Source organism: Ascaphus truei, unplaced genomic scaffold (assembly GCF_040206685.1).
Source record: "Ascaphus truei isolate aAscTru1 unplaced genomic scaffold, aAscTru1.hap1 HAP1_SCAFFOLD_730, whole genome shotgun sequence".
Taxonomy (NCBI): domain Eukaryota; kingdom Metazoa; phylum Chordata; class Amphibia; order Anura; family Ascaphidae; genus Ascaphus; species Ascaphus truei.
This window is the reverse complement of record NW_027457065.1, coordinates 154802-169154: the sequence shown is the minus strand read 5'-3', so window position 1 is coordinate 169154 and position 14353 is coordinate 154802. Positions and strand designations below refer to the sequence as shown.

At 46.2% G+C, this 14353-nt stretch overlaps 1 protein-coding gene across 1 annotated transcript; it reads left to right on the top strand.

Moving 5' to 3' along the window:
• Positions 1 to 425: 425 nt before the first annotated feature.
• LOC142486090 (interferon-induced protein with tetratricopeptide repeats 5-like) lies at positions 426 to 3257 on the top strand (the record flags this gene model as incomplete). The annotated part of the gene is made up of 1 exon (XM_075584746.1): positions 426 to 3257. A coding segment is annotated over one exon (1465 nt), but the record flags the coding sequence as incomplete, so codon positions are not given.
• Positions 3258 to 14353: the final 11096 nt, after the last annotated feature.

Sequence of the window (14353 nt, the reverse complement as noted above, 5' to 3'; positions counted from 1 at the left end):
AGGGAGATCACCACTGCGCCAGGTCCCTGGACACAGTGTGGCTTAGACAGACTCTATTGGTCATTCTGCTACCGCTAGTTACAGCACTAGGGTCACAAAAGTATTCCTCCAATCCCTTATGCAGGAGCATACATTTTACAAGCTGCTTCACACAACTGCTGGCTAACACAACACTAACTGACAGTGCTGTGCCCTTTATACCTCAGGGGGCAGGCACATCTCTGATGTCACTATCCAGGGACTCAGAGCATACAGCCACTCCCTTCCTTACACAGGGCACCACACCAGGGTGTGAGGGAAAACCTCCATAACTACTGTTGGCAGGCCTGTACTTACCAGGACTTACTGCCAACAGAGAAGATGTACGCAGTCATTATTATGCATGGCTACACAAGCTAATGCCCAATCTCTTTTATTTTTCTTAGTGAGCTTTTAAAGAGTTCTTTGAAGACCAGCCTCTTGAAGCTGGAGTGCCCTTTTACATGGTGGTCACCGACAAAGGATTGTGATATTAATGACATGGAAGAGCGGCTTAACGATCAAGTTGAATTTTTAATCACTACACGCAGATACATGATCTACAATTCGTTGGCCTATATAAAACATCTGAAAGGCAAAAATGAGGAAGCCATTGCCCAGCTAGGAATAGCTGAAGAGCATATTCCAAAAACGCAATCTGATGAAAGAGACATTAAATGCGTTGTGACCTATGGTAACTACGCATGGCTGTACTATCATACAAACGAATTAGAAAAGGCTCAGGACTATATTAACAAGGTGGCAACAATTCACAAGAAGTTTGAAACCGCTCTCAGTAGCAATGTCCTGCTTGCTGAGATATACGGTGAACATGGTTGGTGTGTGTTAACATTTTGTAGAGAACACTATGAAAAAGCCAAAGAATGTTTTCAGAAGGCTCTTGAAATTGACCCAGAAAATCCTGAGTGGAACACGGGCTATGCAACTGCAGTGTATCGCTTGGAAGGTGTCAAGGAAACCAAGTGCCCGACTAATGAACTTCTATCACTGGAACTGTTGAAACGTGCCGTACAGCTAAATCCGAAAGATACAGTGGTCAGGGCTCTTCTTGGTTTGAAACATCAGGATTTAAACCATGCTAAAGAGGCCAAAAAGTGCATTGAGGAAGCACGGAGACAAACACCAGATTATCCATATCTACTTCGCTATGTTGCAAAATTTTACAGGAGAGAAGGAATGACGAAGGAGGCTCTTGATGTTCTGCATAAAGCAATACAACTGACTCCCAGCTCTGGATTTCTTCACCACCAGGCAGGTCATTGTTACAGACAAAATATGATACAACTGAAAAGAGATGCAAAGGCTGCAAAGTTCAATTTTCAACCCACTGGTACCTACACACAACAAATAAGGGAAATGATTCGTTATGCCACATTTTACTTTGAAAAGGCTCTGGAGTTGAAAACATCTTTTGTATGCGCACACATTGATCTAGCAAACATGTATACTGACGGAAATCAATACCAAAAAGCAGAAGAAACATTTAAAAAAGTGCTAAGCATGGAAAATCTCACATGTGAAGAGAAGCAACGAATCCACAACAGTTATGGAGTTTATGAAGAATATCACAGGAAATCCGAATCTGAAGCCATAAGACATCACAAAGAGGTGCTCATGATAAGCATTCGAACCAAAACAAAACAAAGATCTGAAAAGAATTTGAACAAGTTGGCTGAAAGAATAATAAAAAGAAACCCGTCAGATGCCACTGGGTTTGCCCTGCTTGGGTTTGTCCATCAGCAGAATGGAGAGAATATGCAAGCAATTGACTGCTATGAAAAAGCCCATAAACGTGATCCTTATAATGAAGAGTACTTGAGTGCTCTTTGTGACATGAGATTGAAAATATGAATTACAGGCTTTGCAACGTGTAAATGAAGAATATGCAAACACTTACATGCATTTCTATATACTTAGTATACAGTGTTATTATATTGTCACACACCGTAATACATACTGCTGTCAAATATATCACTGGTGGAAGTACCTGAAAAGCATAGTGTTGTATAGTGAAGACTGAGATTAACATTGTGTACCACTTATAGATCACAGCACAGCTAACATGCTAAGCACAATGAGAATACACATTTGTTATGGCCACAAAGTTCAAAAAAGCAAAAATCTTAATAATCAGCAAATATAGGATCAGGTAATTTAGTGCAGAACAATACAATACAAATACCTGAATTAAGCCACTGAGAGAATTGACAGTTCTTACAGAAAGAAAAACATAATAAAAAGGCCAGGACTCACTACGCGCGGACGCGGGATATCGCACTGTGATCCTGTGATTGCCATTGATAAGAAAGGAAGTTAACGCCTGATCGCCGTGTGATACGCCAAAAGGGCACGTAGTGAGTCTCCCCCACAGTTAAAACCCAAACACCCCAAGTGAAAAAAAGTTACTATGCAGCGGTGGTATATTACTTACCCTATAGAATTATAATAATCCCTATATCAATGATAAATACAGTAGTTATTCCAGTCCCATTGCAAAGTTGCAATCTGCGTGCCGATGTATTTGAATGTATATATGGCTGTATGCTCCAGTTGTGGAGGCTTCTTCAATTGCTTAAAACTGAAGATAAGGGAGATCCAACGCACGACAGATTTGCTAAATAGAAATTGATTGTGTCAAACAACGTTTCGGCAGTTAGGTCTTTCTCAAGTGACAGGCTTGAGAAAGATCTAATGGTCGAAACGTGTGGCACAATAAATTTCTATTTAGCAAATCCGTTGTGCGTTGGATCTCCCTTATCTTCAGTTCAGATCAGGATCACCAGGACAGGTACCCCTTGACCCAGCAGCACCGCTAATATTGAATGCATTGTTTTGTTTGTGGTGTGCAGCATACAAATTTCTTCTTCAATTGCTTGGCACCAAATGGAAAGTGTAAAACGTTGAGAAAATAATTGCGTAATAAAAAGTTTTCATTATGATTGTAATATGGTTCCTGGATATTGTAATACCTGCTTAAGTGTATTTCTTCCAAAAACAAAGTCCAGAATTAAAACAGCAAACATTAATTTGCATGATGTTTATATTTGATTGAGAACCATACTAAATTGTATAACTTTAGTATAGCACACACTAAAATCGTCTACAAAATGTAACATTCTTCATATACAGTTTTCATGTTATGCAATGTAGACTTCAAAATGAAATTGACATATCAATTAATGCTTCGTAACAAACGTTTGATGTTAATAAAATGTGTTTGTGTGCTATTTAGTAGTTTGGGTTAATTTGAGAATTCTCATCATGCCTCAGTTTTGCACTCTTCGGGTTCATGGTTCGTTGCCAAAGGGGTTTTCTAGGATACGGTTGAAGGAAAGTGGACTTTGCTGGGGAAGGGAGACAATAAGATACTTTGTCAGGGCAGCAGCTATGATGCACAGTACCATTCCCACTGTCCTGTGGGTATTTCTTGGTGGATGGTTCTTAAGCCGGGTACTTGGGCCAATGACTCTTGAGCTCCTACTCCTATTTCTCAAATCACTGCCACAGCCTCATTCCTCCTCTCCCTCACCTGAGCTCCTCCCACAGCGCCATCTTCCTCCAATCAAAACCCCTATCATCCGGACCCTCCTCGCGCTGCACTCTGCTGGGCACATTTGCTCATACAATGCTAAACTACTTAACTGCTCAGGGAATGGCTCTACAGGAAAATCTCACGAGATGAGTGTGTGCTTAAATCCTGTATGGTTAGCTGCCTGGCAGTGAGAGTATTAATGTGTGGATGCGTGCCTGGCAGTGAGAATATGAATGTGTGCCTGGCAGTGAGAGTATTAATGTGTGGATATGTGGCTGGTAGTGAGAGTATTAATGCGTGGATGCGTGGCTGGCAATGAGAGTATTAATGTGTGGATGTGTGGCTGGTAGTGAGAGTATTAATGCGTGAATGCGTGCCTGGCAGTGAGAGTATTAATGCGTGAATGCGTGCCTGGCAGTGAGAGTATTAATGTGTGGATGTGTGCCTGGCAGTGAGAGTATGAATGTGTGCCTGGCAGTGAGAGTATTAATGTGTGGATGTGTTCCTGGCAGTGAGAGTATCAATGTGTGGATGCGTGCCTTGAAGTGAGGGAGATATTGTACTGATGGGTATAAGTGATTTGTCCAGATACCTAAGATGCTGCCGACTGGAAGTGACCTCTCACCCTCACTGAAGCTACAGTGGCCATCTTGCTTCCTGGCAATTCCTGCTCCTCTCTTCTTGACAGGAAATCAGCCTCTCTCTGGCCCTCGGTGCTAGCAGCTGCTTTTGACGTTTAAATAGCAGGCAGTTGCTCCCTGTCAGTGCTCGTGAAGAAGTACTTGTTACCTTGTCCTGTCTGAGCGCTGCCTTGCCTTTGTTTTGCCTGCTGCCTGTCTTGACCTTGGAACTGATCGTGACTACTCTTTGCCTGCTGCCTGACTCGACCTCGGAACCGGACCTGACTAACCTTTGCCTGCCTCGACCACGGAATTGAACTTCACTACCCCTGCCTCTCAGGCCTCAGATCTCAGGCCAAGGTTGGTGTACTACTCCCTACCTCTGCTATGCGGGTTCGTATCCTGTTTTGCAGTCAGAAACCTTACAATGGGTGCATGGAAATGTTAGAGTATGGATGGTCACCTGGCAGTAGGGCTGTTACTATATATAGATGGGTATCTGGCAGTCGGAGCATTAATGTCTGGATTTCTCCCTAGGTTTCCAGGCCTTGTTTTGGCAATACTTAACTAACATTCCATTTTTGTAATGTATGGATGGGTATCTAGGAGTCAGACCGTAGGTGTTCTCTGGCAGTGTAAGGACTCTGCTTGATCCGTGCCGGGTTTTCACTTCGGTCCCGGTTTTCTGTCTCTCCTGCCCCTTCTGCTCTCTGTGGCCATTTTGGGTACTGATAGCCTGCTTTATAAGGCTGCAGTTACCACAGGAAGTCGCTGCGGGTCCGCCTCCTGATTTGAGACGAGCACATTATGCTCGGCCAAATATGGACTCTGCTGAGGTAGAATGAGCCATAGCTCTCCAAGGGGAACTACTCGGAAGCATGAGACACGCCTCGCCCTGCAAAACCAACAGCTGGCACTTATTTCAAGCTGACTTCAGGACATTTTTACCCGACAAGAGACACTTCAGGTGGGTTCTACCCCTGCACTGCCCTTACCGGAAGCTTCCCCGGCGCAAGTCCCATCACCCCCTACACCCTGGGAACCACAGATCCCGACACCTCTGTGTTATGGAGGGACCATATTGCTTGTAGAGGGTTTCTGAACCAATGCTCGATTCAGTTCGAACTCTAGCCCTCCATGTACAGCATTCACTGATCCAGGGTAGCATATGTAATTTCCCTACTAACAGATGAGGCCTTGGCCTGGGCTTCCCCTCTGTGGGAGAGAGAATCCCCACCGATCAACGACTCTGTTGCCTTTCTCCAGGTATTTAAAAGAGAATTTGACGCCCCCGGTCACGTCTCCTCTGCTTCAGCTGCACTCCTTCGAATCTAACAAGGAATCTGTACCGCAGGCCAGTATGCCATTGAGTTTCGTACCCTTGCTGCGGAGACGGGCTGGAATAATGAACCCTGGTGGCAGCATTTTGGCAGGGGCTTTCTGAGCATTTAAAGGACGAACTGACTTGCCGGGATCTTCCCAAAGATCTGGAGGAACTGATTACCCTCTGTATCAGAATGGACCTCCGGATACGAGAACGGCAGACCGAGCGAGCTCAGTCTCCAAAAACTCCAACAATTAGGCTTGCCCCCCACTTTCAGTCCACTCTTTCTACACCTCTCCCTGTGGAGGAACTGATGCAAGTCCCGTTTTAAAAGAATTACCCACCGGCCTGTAGTATTGATATTTTGGTATGTCCCCGATCTGCAAGTCCTGTTTTAAAAGAATTACCCACTGGCCTGTAGTATTGATATTTTGGTATGTCCCTGATCTGCAAGTCCTGTTTTAAAAGAATTACCCACTGGCCTGTAGTATTGATATTTTGGTATGTTTGAATATCAAAGGTGTTTTTTTTTTGTTTTGTTTTGTTTTCTTTTAACTGTGTGCTGCTAATTGACCAACTGGAACAAGCTGATTTATTGGGGAGGGGGGAGAGTCACGTGACTGCTTTAGATGTTTAAAACCAATACCCCAATGGAACAGAAACTGTGGCGCTTCCCAAATTGAATCAATAAAAACGTACAAATGCCGTATGTGAAATAGAATAAAATAAATATGTAATAATACTGGCCCTGGTGTCACGGGAGACTCCTGTGGCGGGTAGGATCTCGGTGGCCGGAACAGCACGAGCGTAGTAGGGGTCACAAGCAGGGGTCCGAGGCAGGCGGCAGGTAGCGAAGTCAGGTACAAGCAGAGGTCCAAGGCAGGCGGCAGGTAGCGAAGTCAGGAAACAAGCAGAGGTCCGAGGCAGGCGGCAGGTAGCGAAGTCAGGTAACAAGCAGAGGTCGGCAATGAGGAGACTAGAACAGGACAGGGGAGCAAGGACAGGTCTGGGGGCAGGGACTGAGAACAGGAACAAACAGGGACAAGCCAGATTACCAGCAAGGGCTTTTACTGTGAACAGACTTCTATAATAAAGGTACAAGTACAGAAACAGATCAGGAATCAGAAGCATGTGCATTAGGAGTCTGACTTCAAGCAAAGGCAAAAGCAACAGACAGGAAGCAAGCTATAAAGGACAGAGACAGGAGCAACAAGAAGACAGACAGACAGACAGAGGATCCCAGAGCCAACAGAAGGCAGCAGCACACCCAATGGACAAGGAAGCTATGGCTAGGCAGGAGGTCTAGGCGATCCTGACATTACTCCCCCCTCTCGAGCGTTCTCCGGACGATCCTCCAGGCTCTTACCGGAGGCCTTGATGAAAAGTGGACTCAAGGTGACCCACCTCTGGTGGTTTGTCAGCGGGCAGAGAGTACTCCACAGGTACAGACTGAAAAAGTCCATCAGAAAGCCGACAGAGGAATTCAATTCTCTCTCGGAACAGTTGAATGTCAGGATGCATCAACCAAACGCCAGAGAATCTGTGAGCAGTAAGCTTGACTTTGCAGAGTAGGTCACAGGCTCAGCAGAGGATGCATCAGATATTCGTAGATAAACGGAAGAACGTGTGCTTGTCTTCACAGCAGGAGCAGAGGAGCCAGTAGATCCTCCTGACAACCCTCCAGGTTTAGCAAGGTGTCCCTGATGGAAGGCCGACTCACGATGGCCTTCGGATAACACTCCATGTTTTGCAGGAACATAGGGATCAGCAACAACTCCGGACAACCCTCCAGGCTCTTCAGGGAAATCTTGATGGAAGGCCAACTTAATGTGTACGTCAAGTGCTGATGGGAAAACTGTGAGAGGTGCATTTATCCTCATCGCAAGAGCGTTGGCATCAGCATCAAGAATTTTAGGCATAGCAAGGAACTTCACCAGGGATCCGTCTAACATCATAGCAGGGGCATCGGGAACAGATACATCAGGCTCTTCACATGCGGCAGAGGGGACATATTCACTTTCCGTGGACCAATATATCTCTTTTAGTTTTGGAATCTGGAACTTCCCAATGGATACGTTCAACTCCATTGCAGAGGCATGGACATCAGGAATGTGAGCAACAAGGATGGGTGCAGACTTTTCACATGGGTAAGTGGGAACATAGAGTTTGCTCTCCATGGTCTCCTCTTGCGACTGCCGTTTCGTGGCATCACCCAATGAAAAACAAGCTATTCGAGTTTTCAGCTCTTCCTCCAGCGAGGCTCTGGTTATGCTCAGTGTGGCCTTCAGCTCCTCATGCTGTTCTTTGGGGACACTCAAATAATCTTGCAGCATCTTTATTTTGTAGGCAGTCTGGAAACTTTCTTCCTGCAGAACTCACTGCTTTTCTTCAGCATTCACCCATTTCTCCTTGGTGTCCTGCAGATGTGTACGCAGTTCTCGCAGCTGACTCTGCAGCATATTTTCTGCTTGTGTGCGCCGCTCCAGGGAGACATGTTCTTCTTGCAGCATTCTCTCTGCATTCTGCAGTGCTGTCTGCACATCTAACTTTTCCTGGGCCAACTGTTTCTTCTCCTCTCCTAATTTATGGAATTTCTTATCTCCTTCACTGACTTGGACATAGAGATTCTTGCACTCTTGGGTTACAGTTTCAAAACTGATATTTAACCCTTTGAAGATTTCTCTCAATGAACATAGTTCTGTGTTGAAGTGGCAACTCTTCTCCTTAGAGGCTTCCAGCTCTGTAGTAAGCCTGTGAACCTCTTTCTGAGATGCTTCCAGTGCTGCGTCAACTTGAGCCATGAAAGTCTGGTACTGGGTAGAATCAGCGTAGGCCTTCTCCAGCTTACTTGACAAGATCAACCTGTCATTTTCCAACTGATATTTTTCTTTTTCCCAGTCACCCTCTGCTTTTTCCAGCGCTAATTGCATCCTTGACTTTTCTTCTATCAATAGTCTCTTCTCCTCTTCTGATTCATGGAGTCTTTTATCTCCTTCACTGGCTTGGACAGAGAAGTTCTTACTCATTTGGTTTATAATTTCAAACCTACTATTTAACTCTTCGGAGGTGTCTCTCATAGAACGTATCTCTGTTTTAAAGTAGCATCTCTCCTCCCGAACGACTTCCATCTCTTTTTTGAAGTAGCAAACCTCCTCCTGGGAGACTTTAAGCTCTGTATTAAGCCTGTCAATTTCCTTCATAGAGATTTCCAGGAATTCGTTACTTTTAGAAGCGAGGCGCCGATTCTCAGCAGCATCAGTATATGCCTTCTCCAGCTCAGCTGAAATGCCATCCAGGTCACTCTCCAACTGCTCTTTTTCTTTCTCCTGGAGAACACACTTAGCAATTGCTGAGGATAGACAGTTTTGTAGTGCAGAATTAGCTTCTTGCTCCTTATCTAAACATCCATAAAGACAATCAATCGCTTTCTGTGCAGCTTGAAGCGTCTGAGTAGGGGCATCTTTCTTCTTTTCCACTATTCTTGGGATACGTCTGTGAGTTGCCTTAAGCTGCAGCATATCTCTTTCATCAAATGCACACTCTGAGGTTAAATTTTCATTCTTAATTCCTTCTGCAACTTCCACAGTAATGCCTCTCTTCTTTTTCTTCTTCTTCCTTGCTTTGAGAAGTTCTGAAGAATCAGTGGTATTGTGTTCACATTTACTGCTCAAGACTGTTTGAGTGGAAGCCATAATTTCAGACATGGGGAAACCACACTTCCCAAGAAACCAGTAAAGAGGAAATGTGTTTTTAAAACAGAAGCATTAGAATGAACAACAGGAATATTAGACACAGAGAGACACAAGATAGGAGAGCTGACCTTTTGAGACTTTAGCATCAGTCACAGAGATTTATAAATGCAAGGAAAAAACATACACTACCGACACACTTTATTAAAGTGTGGCCGGTTCCGCAAGCCGGGAGATTTCCCGGCTTGCTAGTGTCCGCCCCTCGGTGTGCGCGCGGTCACGCGTCATCGGGAGCCTGCGCCCCCTGCACGCGCGTCCAGGGCTCCCCGAGGGAGCCCTGTTGTCCCGCGATGTGGGGGACGGCGGCAGGGGGTTCCGGGGGACCCGGCGGACCCGGCAGCGGGAGGGAGAGCGCCCCGATCAGAGGGCGCTCTTCCGCTGCTTCGGCGCGCGCCCGGCACCCTCCGGCATGCGCCAGTTTACTGCTGCGGCCGAGAACGGGCAAATGCTCGAATAAACTCGGCCGCAGCAGTAGACAGAGAAACCTGTAGTTATATCTGAAACTTTAGAAATCAGGTGTAGGGATATCATACAGACAGAGAGAACCTGCAGTTACATCTGAATCTTTAGGCATCAGGCGTAGGGATATCATATAGACAAAGAAAACCTGCAGTTGAATCTGAAACTTTAGATATCAGGCATAGAAATATCATAGACAGCAGGAAACTAATACAGAGAAAACTTGTAGTTAGATCTGAAACTTTTGACATCGGACATAGGAATATCAGACAGAGAACCCTGCAGTCAAATCTGAAACCTTTGATATCAGGCGTAGGGATATCATATGTTGCAGAGAAACAAACTTTAGGGGAACTTGCAGGTAAACCTGAAACCTTAGAACCAATCATATGAAAAACTATAGATGCAAGAAAATCAAAGCATGCAGCAAAAAAATAATGGGAGCACTTTTTTCTTTTGAAATGGGGACCCTGTGAACAGCAGTGGTCCAACCAGGGAAAGCAGTAAATCAAGGTAACCGTCTTAAATAGAAATGTGTGTCTGAAAATCTGCAGTGGCCCACCCACAATTCAGAGACAATTCTTGTCCAGGTAATGAAAGTCTGAAAATGGCAAAAACAGGTACTGCAGGGAGGGTTTTTTTTTTTTTTTTTTTTTTGTAAAAGGGAATTCTTCTCAGGGAGAAAGTGGCACAAAAAACCCTGCAGAAACCTTTGCAGCAACAAAACCTTCAGGATCCCAACTGGGATTTAAAAAAACAAAAAAAAAGTACTTATCTTCCTCCAAGCGGATGGGGTCTGCTGAAGCAGGAAGGCAGAGAATCTGTTCCAGCGATATCCAGAAGTGGCCTTTGCTTTCTGTCATGGGAGATTCCTGTGGCGGGTAGGATCTCGGTGGCCGGAACAGCACGAGCGTAGTAGGGGTCACAAGCAGGGGTCCGAGGCAGGCGGCAGGTAGCGAAGTCATGAAACAAGCAGAGGTCCGAGGCAGGCGGCAGGTAGCGAAGTCAGGTAACAAGCAGAGGTCGGCAACGAGGAGACTAGAACAGGACAGGGGAGCAAGGACAGGTCTGGGGGCAGGGACTGAGAACAGGAACAAACAGGGACAAGCCAGATTACCAGCAAGGGCTTTTACTGTGAACAGACTTCTATAATACAGGTACAGGTACAGAAACAGATCAGGAATCAGAAGCATGTGCATTAGGAGTCTGACTTCAAGCAAAGGCAAAAGCAACAGACAGGAAGCAAGCTATAAAGGACAGAGACAGGAGCAACAAGAAGACAGACAGACAGAGGAACCCAGAGCCAACAGAAGGCAGCAGCACACCCAGTGGACAAGGAAGCTATGGCTAGGCAGGAGGTCTAGGCGATCCTGACACCTGGGTGGTTTGGTGCAGCTCTACCCGGTAGAGAATCTCCCCGGATCCTTGAGGTAGGTGGAATCGATGTGGGGAGCGCAAACCATAGAATAGAGAATATACAGAACAATTGTCAGTAGAATAACTGTATTAAGAAATAAATGTCAAGCATGCAATCAACCATGCACAAGTGGGGGTAGTGAAAGGAAAACACAAATGATGTTTAACCCTCTGTATAACCAACATATATGGGGTATCTAAACCCGTACCGTATCCAATACACACTATATAGTGGGAGAGATAATGATAAATAAATAAATATCCGATTCACACGGCCATGTGTGAGTCACCACATGTAGAGGTGTCTTTAAATTCTCCTTGCAGATTGCAGTAACTGCCCCAGTGATCGTGCGGACGGAAGAGTGATGGTGAATAATATAAATAAATAAATAGTGACTCACATGGCCATGTGTGAGTCAATACCCATAGGTGGTAACTTTTCCCTTCTGTGTCTTCTGGGTCTGTCTCTCCACAGGGCGTCCTAGCACTCGTGGCAAGCGCAGTCCCACAAAGACATCCAGGAGAATAGGGGTTAAAATAAAACACTTCATTAAATCAAAACAATAAAAGCTAGAAAAACCACTCACATGGCGAGTGGCCTTGTGGAATCTCCGCTCCTCGTTACTCCTCACAGTGTCGCTGGATACCGCGTCCGGCAGCAGAGGGGAAACTCTAGAAGTGTGGGAGTACGGAGTCCTAGAGTGTCCAAAAAGCTCCACGTTCAGCAGGCTATGCGTTTCGCACAGAAAACGTGCTTCGTCAGGCCATGAACGTGGAGGGCTGGGGTGGTGTACATGTAGTCCTTAGGAGCTGCTGATTGGATCGTTCTCACTGCTGGCATTCATTTGATTGGTCATTTTCATGGCGTCCAGGTTCCATAGCGTCATTGGGTTCAAGGGGGAGTGGCTGATGGTTCTCCATCAGGTGGCTGAAAGTCTTACATAAAAAAGCCATATAAGACACTTACAAATGGTCTATTCTTATATAGTGGCATTATAGTAGATAGGTAGAATAACTCTTCCCAGCACAACATAAAATTCGTTACAGACAGCGGATATACAGTATAAATGACTATAGGGAGCCATCTGGTGGCCAAAAAACATTGAACATTATACTGTATGACTTCTAGTTATACACATGTCATAATGGCCATACCGAACTCCAGTTAGAGATACTGGATATGTCTTAGCAGGCATAAAATATGTGAAAGAGATAAAATCATACATATAGATGTGAATTAAAATATAACTAAGAGATACATGTAGAAAATATATGTTCTCTAAAACACAATCAATAAAAAATTATAACATTTTAAAAACAGAACACAATAAGGTAACTGTAAAATATTCAATTAAAAGATGTTCAATAAAAGATATTCAATTAAAAGATGTTCAAATGAAAGCCCCTAAATCAATGTCATTATTTAGACCTCTTGGTGTTAATGTGTGTAATCAGGGCCGCCAACAGAACTCATGAAAGGAGCAGGCCCCCCCCCCCCCCGAACCCATAGCGCACCTACCACGAAAAAATATTTTTTAACGCGCAACTTTTACTAAACTGTTTTCTTATCGTGATACAGAAAAAAACATTACAATGCAACCTATTTATTTTTATATTTTCAAAAAAAGACAGGTGACTGCCTGACTGGGTGGGTGAGTGACTGGGTGAGTGACTAGGTGGGTGAGTGAGTGACTAAGTTACTGACTGAGTGACTGGGTGGGTGGGTGGGTGACTGAGTGGGTGTGTGACTGAGTGACTGGGTGGGTGGGTGATTGAGTGACTGGGTTGATTGAGTGACTGGGTGATTGAGTGACTGGGTGGGTGATTGAGTGACTGGGTGGGTGATTGAGTGAGAGAGTGAGTGACTTGGTGGGTGAGAGAGTGACTGACTTGGTGGGTGAGAGAGTGAGTGACTGGGTGGGTGAGAGAGTTAGTGACTGGGTGGGTGAGAAAGTGAGTGACTGGGTGGGTGAGAGAGAGTGACTGGGTGGGTGACTGAGTGACTGGGTTACTGACTGAGTGACTGGGTGGGTGACTGAGTGACTGGGTGGGTGGGTGACTGAGTGACTGAGTGGGTGGGTGACTGAGTGACTGGGTGGGTGGGTGGGTGATTGAGTGACCATGTGACTGAGTGACTGGGTGGGTGGGTGAGTGACTGGGATGACTGAGTAACTGGGTGGGTGACTGAGTGGGTGGGTGACTGAGTGGGTGTGTGACTGGGTGGGTGGGTGACAGTGGGTTTGTGAGAGAGTGAGTGACTGGGTGGGTGAGAGAGTGACTTTCTTCTTAAAGGCTTTAACTAGTTTCTTTTTATCGTAATCATCAGTGAGTGAGTGAGTGGGTGGGTGAGAGAGTGACTGGGTGGGTGAGAGAGTGAGTGACTGGGTGGGTGACTGAGTGACTGGGTTACTGACTGAGTGACTGGGTGGGTGACTGGGTGGGTGGGTGATTGAGTGACCATGTGACTGAGTGACTGGGTGGGTGGGTGAGTGACTGGGATGACTGAGTGACTGGGTGGGTGACAGTGGGTGGGTGAGAGAGTGAGTGACTGGGTGTGTGAGAGAGGGGGTGAGTGGGTGAGAGTGAGTGACTGGGTGGGTGGGTGACTGGGTGGGTGACTGAGTGACTGGGTGACTGTGTGGGTGACTGAGTGACTTTGACTGGGTGGGTGACAGGGTGGTGGGTGACAGTGACAGGGTGGTGGGTGACAGTGACAGGGTGGTGGGTGACTGTGACAGGGTGGTGGGTGACAGTGACTGGGTGGTGGGTGACAGTGAGGTGGGTGACAGTGACAGGGTGGTGGGTGACAGTGACAGGGTGGTGGGTGACAGTGACAGGGTGGTGGTGAAAGTGACAGTGACTGGGAGTGGGTGACAGTGACAGTGACTGGTTGGTGGGTGACAGTGACAGGGTGACAGTGTCTGGGTGGTGGGTGACAGTGACTGGGTGGTGGGTGACAGTGACAGGGTGGCGAGTGACAGGGTGGTGGGTGAAAGTGTCTGGGTGGTGGGTGACAGTGTCTGGGTGGTGGGTGACAGTGACAGGGTGGTGGGTGACAGCGACAGGCTGGTGGGTCACAGGGTGGTGGGTGACAGTGACAGGGTGGTGGGTGACAGTGTCTGGGTGGTGGGTGACAGTGTCTAGGTGGTGGGTGACAGTGTCTAGGTGGTGGGTGACAGTGTCTGGGTGGTGGGTGACGGTGACAGTGACTGGG